This window comes from Oppia nitens, unplaced genomic scaffold (genome assembly GCF_028296485.1).
Source record: "Oppia nitens isolate AA-2021 unplaced genomic scaffold, nextdenovo-longstitch-racon4-pilon3 scaffold4_pilon_pilon_pilon, whole genome shotgun sequence".
In the NCBI taxonomy this organism is placed as follows: Eukaryota; Metazoa; Arthropoda; class Arachnida; order Sarcoptiformes; family Oppiidae; genus Oppia; species Oppia nitens.
This window is the reverse complement of record NW_026533232.1, coordinates 3,444,033-3,451,641: the sequence shown is the minus strand read 5'-3', so window position 1 is coordinate 3,451,641 and position 7,609 is coordinate 3,444,033. Positions and strand designations below refer to the sequence as shown.

At 23.4% G+C, this 7,609-nt stretch overlaps 1 protein-coding gene across 1 annotated transcript; it reads right to left on the bottom strand.

Annotated features, from left to right (window-relative positions):
- LOC128959533 (unconventional myosin-Ia-like) lies at positions 1-7,364 on the bottom strand. The gene is given in 24 exon segments (XM_054305508.1): positions 1-169; positions 237-367; positions 475-627; positions 710-952; positions 2,053-2,243; positions 2,246-2,393; positions 2,706-3,227; positions 3,443-3,715; positions 3,792-3,854; positions 4,541-4,645; positions 4,710-4,775; positions 4,848-4,934; positions 4,994-5,112; positions 5,188-5,335; positions 5,411-5,517; positions 5,671-5,755; positions 5,854-5,867; positions 5,952-6,015; positions 6,091-6,137; positions 6,203-6,307; positions 6,629-6,649; positions 6,719-6,792; positions 6,911-7,026; positions 7,104-7,364. Coding segments are annotated over 24 exon segments (3,153 nt in total). The 5' UTR covers positions 7,251-7,364; the 3' UTR covers positions 1-45.
- Positions 7,365-7,609: the final 245 nt, after the last annotated feature.

Genomic DNA, 7,609 nt, shown 5'->3' with positions numbered 1-7,609 from the left:
GTTAAATTTAAGCCATTATTTGAATTAACAGATTGTCAGACGATTTCATAGAGTTATCTCTAGTTTATTGCCTTTTCTATTAATCTTTGGGGGACCGGTAGTTATATCTGGTGGTCCTAAACATCGAAATATAAATGTAACCATATCTTTACCGAAGTTGGCTTCAAATCTGAAATTAAAAAATATTTATTTATTTATAAATAAAAAATAATTTAAAATAGTATTAAATTCATTACTCGTTACTAATTTGAATTTCTGGTGGTTTTCCCAAAGCATTTTGAATAACTAAAAACAATTTCGTTACTATTTCTATAACATGTGTTGACTCAAACAAAAAGGCTTTTCTCTCATCAATACCGCTCTGATCCTAAAAAATAATAATATTTTCAATATTTTGATAATTGATAAAAAATTGAATAATTATTTCAATAGACTATATAACTAGAACTTAATACTGTATTATAAAATACTAACATAAATAGTATGAATGATAACAATATCATCCATATAAGGACTCAATGATATTCTATGAATGTGTTGAACAGGTATCCGATACTTGCATTGCATAGTTCTCTGATCCATAATTATCATAGCACTTGTAGTTATGATAAATAACTTTTGAACAAACTTTTTTGACAAATAAAAATTAATTATTTATAATTATTATGATATGACAAAAATATAAGTCAAATAAATAAATTTCAAGTACTTTTCCTCCACTTTTAGTAATTTTATTGACAATATCTGCAAACACGACGTATTGATCCCCCAATTCAAGTGAACACCTTTTCCAGCGAACACTTTGTCTAAGTCTGACGTAATCGCCTCGGAATGGATGCCAAACACTCTTCTTATATGAAGTCTTTCGGTCGCGAAATATCAAACTCGCCGTTACTTTCTCTCTCATTCGGTTTCGGGCCGTTTGATCGAAACGTAATCGATATTTATGGCACTGAATATACATTAATAATACATGTATTATATAAATCGATAGTAAAATAGGAAAGAATAGGATTTTTAGAAATAATTTTTTTCATCGATAAAATTAGGGTATGGCCATTTACCCCTTGGCCATTGGCCCCCCCCCCTAAGAAAGACAAATAGACCCTAAAATTTAATTAAATAATTAAGTCAAAAATGAAACAAAAAGAAAAAAAATTATTATTTAAAAAAACTAATTATATTACAAGTAAATATAATTTTAAGATTATAATAATAGAATATACATGATTTTATAATGTTTTTATTAATTATTTTTACCTTTTAAATGCATAATTATTACATATTTTTAAATTTTTAGTCAAAATAAATTAATTGTTATTAATTTAAGAATTAACAAAATGAAAATATTAATTGAAGAAAAAGAAAAATAATAAGTATTACGTCAATATTTATCTAAATTTTAAAAATATCTAAAACATTAATCTATTTAAAATATGTACTAAAAAAACTAAAACATAAACTATTTGTTCAATAAAGCTATTGTTAAAAGTAGAAAATCATCTTAAAATAATGACAATAACTTATACTGTAAACATAAGGGATAAGATAATCGTAGGTAATAAATATGTAACGGAGAGTTAGAGTAATATTTGTATTAATATACCTATTTTTTATGGGAAGTTTTAAATGCGAATATTCAGGAATTTAAGGAATTTTTAGAGAATTTTCACTGACTTCCTCCTTGATTTTGAAATTTAAAAAATTGTCGTCTAAAAATGCACTAAAAATGGACTAAAATTGGACTAAAAATGCACTAAAAATGCACAAAAAATGCACTAAAAATTCACCCCATCCTATACCCCTTAAATTTTTTATGAGATTTTTTCCATTTTACATATTTCCCTATAAAATCAATCAAATCTTGCTTAACTCTGAATATAACGTAAATTCAAAATTGCTTAACCAATGTTTATGGTTATACCACAAAAAAACAATAATTGCAAATAAAATATTTTCCAAAAGCTATTCTCCAAAATGTCAAATCTATTCTAAATTTGATTTAAAATAAAATATATAGTATTTGTAATATAAAATGCTTTTTAAACATACCCTCCATTTATGGTAAAGTTTGCGCAGAATATGATTTGTTGTCTGTAAAGATCTCGGCGCTAACGGCCACTCACGGCTTATTGGGGACAAAGAAGGTAATCGTCTCGATAACCATAATAAATATCTTTTACGCTTTAAATTAAATTAATTGTTATTTTTTGTGTAAATTAATCAAATGTAAGATAACATACTTTCCAAATTCTATAATTTTTGGCAATAATTTTTTGGCTCTTAAGTAATTGCAAAAATAGTCTCCTTTGAGTCCAACCCCTCCACACTTTTTTCAGTAGAGTTGCCAATTCATTGAGTCTTTCAGTGCGATACTCATCTAAATCTATCATCTGAACAAAGCAAACAAACTAAAAATTACTAAAAATTATATACAAATAAAACAATTGTTAAATTTTATGTCATTTGAATAATAGTTTAAGTTATGCATCAATAAATTTTGTACTTAATTATATAACTTAATTTAAGTTATATTATATATTTGTTTTGTGGCAACAAAGTTAGTTAAATTTAAATTAATTAAAAATAAGTCTAATAAACGTAAGAATAGAAATAAACATAACTTTCAAAATATTTAATAAAAAAGTAAACATTTGAAAAATATAAACTAAATATAATTTTTAAATATATGAAAATATAAATACCAGTCTAATATTTTTGATAAAAATCTTAGTCTTTCCAAAAGCATATTCTGATGAATGAATTGGGAATTGTTTGAGCAGAAGTGTCACCCCTTCAACAGGACTACCTTTCCATTTGGGCCAAGTAGTCGATGATATCATTTTAAATCTTCTCAAAAACGATTCATAATCTTCTTTATGAAAATATCCTGTTTTTCTGAGTTTTGCAATTTCGAGTAACAATTGATACCTAATCTGATGCTCAACTAATGCCGTTTCAAAAATTTGTGGCATTTTTATGGCATTAGGTTTAATGCATTTTATAAAATGAATGTCTTTTGATTGTATTTTTTTGGTGAGCGCACCGATTGATATCTTAAATTGATTGGCTATAGAGACCGGCTTTTTTAGATGAGTTCGGTAGGGATTACCCTCTGGGAATAGGATCTTCAATAATGGGTGTTCACTTTGAAACATAACATATGATAAATCTCTGTATAATATATCATTGTTTTTGTCAACAAAACCATTTACAGAATAAGTCACCTAAATATATATATATATATATATACAAATTATATTTAATATAGTTTATGATAATTTTTTGTATTATATTTTTTATATACAATAAAAATATTATAATAAAAATAATTTTTAATAACTTAAATAAATTAGCCTTAAATCAAACATTAATTATTTATGTTATATACAAGTATTGTGTTATAATTATTATAAATATAAAGCGTAATAAAGTAACATACAGTTCCTGCAAAATGTCTGACTCGAAAGCAGTGAAGAGGCAATGGTGGCAGTGATGAAGCGCTTCCGGGATTATGTGATTCACAAGAAATATTCAAATGAGGCACTACTACAAAGTTTTTGCATCCGTGGCTTTCATAGTATGGGTTGTCCTGACTGTCAAAGTAAGGATTATTTTCACAAACATTACTTAAGTTTTGAAGGAACGTCTCATCGGTTGCTGGACTGGGTTTGTGACACTCCTCGTCCAATAGATATAGTATTCCGTGATTGTTCTGATTGTTATAATTCATGTAATTTATTAATCATAACTTTTAATTATTAATTAATTAATATTAAAGTTTTACATACCTTTTCAATTAACTCACAAATAACATTATTATTAAAAAATTCTATTTTCTTCCATTGAATTCCCTTAATTTAATAATTAATATACAATAAATATAAATAAAATACAATTATTACAAGTATTTATTTTATTATAAACATACACGAAATATAAACAATATTTATCATTTAAACTTATATTGTACTCACTAATAGTATAGTTTAAATGCAACTAAATATAGTATTAAATTTTGTCTATATTGTTTGTATATTAAACAAAAATCTATTTTTTATAAATTAAAATTTTAATTAAAGTTGATTATTCACATTATATTATTTTTCCAAAGTAATTTTCTCAAATTTACAAGAAAATCTTTAATAGTAATATTATTTTGTAATATAATATTAATATTAAAAAATAATTTTAATTTTTTTAAGAAAATATATTTTTTAATTATATACTAATTTTTACAATTAGTATTACAAAGCCATCTGATCTCTGATTTAAAAGTAATTTATATATAAGTTTATATATATTCACATAAATACATGATTAAAAAATTTAGTTTTGATAAAATAAATTATGGATATATATAATAAAAATAGTAGTTATTAATCATGTCGTATATATATTATTTAATTTAATAATAGTATTATACCGGTATATACAGTATAATAGTATTAATAGTCTTATAATAAGAATCTATAAAAACTATAAAAGTTTGTTTGTGTTTGTGTTTGTGTGTAAATAATTTGAATAAAACAACACTTACTTCTTTAATATATAACTCCTGTTCAAACTTTAACGTGAGATCAATATAAATTTGGTGTAACTTTTCATTGCAATAATTTATTAAAAATTGTTCGTAAAAATTTTCCTAAAGTAAAATTTAAATAATAGTTATATAAAAAAATAAACAAATAATATGAATATATTCTTACTTGAAAAACTTCAAACCCATAAACGTCAAGAATACTAACAGAATTTCTTTTACTAACAAATTTAGCCTGGATCAATATATATATATTTAATTTAAATATTTAATTAAATTATTTAATTTAAATAATAATTATATTTACTTTAATTAATTCATTGATTTTTGCTATAATCCAAGCAAAAAGACGATTATAAAGTGCTTTACATAAGGCATCTCTTGTTTTCCTCGCCTGAAATATATTAAAAGATTGATTTGTGTTATAAAAAGTGATCAGATTTGATGATATACTTCGACAGAACAGAGATCAGCGACAAGAAGCTCATGTCGTGACTCAACGATTCGTTGCGTAAATGCGGTCTCCATTGCCGTCACGTCTGCGGCCAATAGTTCGCACACATCGTAAAGCTCTTCATTAGAAATAATATAAAATATTTTATATATTTATTTCATCGAAAAAATATATTATTTTTTAGTACACAAACCGTATTCATTGAGTAAAGCACAGCCTTCTGTGCCATCGATGTTGGCTTTGGGTATAAATTTTAAATTTCCTAATTTAAGGACAGCGGCTATTATTTGAAAAATTGAAACAATATCTTCGGCAGTAAATCCAATAGTTTCCATGGCTTTCTGTTAATGGCAAACAATTAATTAAAATTTTTAAATATAATTATATCTTAAAACTTAATAAAATCTAATACAAACTTTTGTTATAAAAAAATTATTTTTATCATCAAAATCATCGGATTTGAAAGATTGGGTGTCATTAAAAATAGTATAACATTCAACATTTCGCTGAAGTTTTAAAAATTCTAAAAAAATATTTAAATATCAAATAAATAAATTACAATATTATAGCTATTATATTAATAATATTAAATAATATTACTAAGTAAAATGAGTTAACTATATAAAAATCCTAATAATTAAATTATATTATAACTAAAAAAATATTAAAACATTACTTAAGAGATGTAAATCAATTCCATAAAGCATTTGATAAAATATATGAAAATTTCTTTCACCAACTGATTGATTAACAACACGAGACTAGAAATATAAAAAATGTGTTTAATATTTAATGCATTGAAAAGTATTTTTAATATTTATGTTATAATATGAATACACAATATATGTATTGAAAATACCTTTTCCAACAAATCTAACGAAGCATTTTTAAAATTAAGATTTTTAGTTAGTTAGCTATTGTTGTTATAAAATAATATGTTATTATTAAATAACTCACAATTAGTAATACTTGCGCCCATAGGATCTCCTTTAAAGTCAAATTCAATATCTAATAGCATTCCCTATATATTTGAATGAATGAATGATATATTAATATCGATCTAAAATAGAAAAAGTGTTGCAATTTGTTTTCATACAAAACGCGATGAATTGTTATTATGAATTGTGACTGCATTACCAAAAGCTAATAAATAAATATATAAAGACATTGATGTAAACCATAAATATATGATTGAATTGATGGCAAACCTTCTAAGATATCATTTAAACAAAGCAACTGTTCCTTCAAATATTCAAGATTTCTTCGACGACTTGAACCATAGATTAGATATTGTAATACTATTTTTGATGACTCTATCAATTCAGATGTTAATTCAATTAATTAGAATTTTAAATAAAATTTTTAGATATCATTTTATAAACTATCTATTAATGTCTAATTATTATTATTATTATTATTATTATTATTATTATTATTATTATTATTATTATTATTATTATTATTATTATTATTATTATTATTATTATTATTATTTATATATAATTGTTTTAATTATACAGTAACTGTAAACTGTAACACATGTACTGCAAGGAAGTGTCTTTTGATTTGCCAAAAACTAAATTTTTGAAATTGAATATTAAATAATAAAAAACTTAGAAAATTTAAAAAATTACCCGTTTTTCCAGATCCACTCTCTTATTAAAAAAATAATACAAAACTTTTTAGTTTTATAATATTAAATAATCAACAAAAAGCAGACATACCTCCCGTTGCAATAATACATTGATCGCGATTTCGCTCTTTCATCAGTTGAAACATATATTCTGTTATTGCATATCTTAATTAATATAAAAAAAAAAATAATAATAATACAAACATTATTTTGAGGAGTTAATACAATTTATAAAATTTAGTAGAAATTGTAAATATTTGTCATAAAAATTAGATATTAATACAAATGTGGCGGTAAGTCGAGTAGATTGTGGTGTTGATAGGCAGCAATTACTTCAGGCGAATAAAAAGATAATTTTTTGTGTGGATTGACGGCAATAACCATTGTTCCGATATATGTCTGTATTTATAATATATAAAAATATGATATTATTTATTAAAATTATTAATAAATTAAAATAAACAAATAAAACGTACGTATATTTGGTCGCTAATATATCGTTGATAAAGATTATGGATAAGTGTTTCTTCAGTTAACGGATCAATAGCAGTGATATCAGTTTGGCCGACCTCTTGGTCCAAACAGAGGACTCCATGAATTTCTTGCCATAATTGCATTGACATTATATATACAAACGATCACAATTGAGGCAAAAACGACCACAACTTGCAATTAGTAACAAATACATCAATCCTTGTGTCTCATCATTATGTATGTCATCCAAACATTTCTCGATTCTAATTGTAGTAACTTTTAATTTGCCAATAAATTGTAAAATAAATTTATTATATTTTATAAAATCATTTTTAAATTTTAATCATAAAATTATCAATATTTTCTGTCAAAAACATTTTAAATCTGAATAAAAAAAGAAATAAACAAATAATTAATTTATCAAAGATATATTTAAATCAATTTTATAGTATATTAATATATTGACACTATTTTAACTAATATAAAAATATATATTTAATTTAAGGGC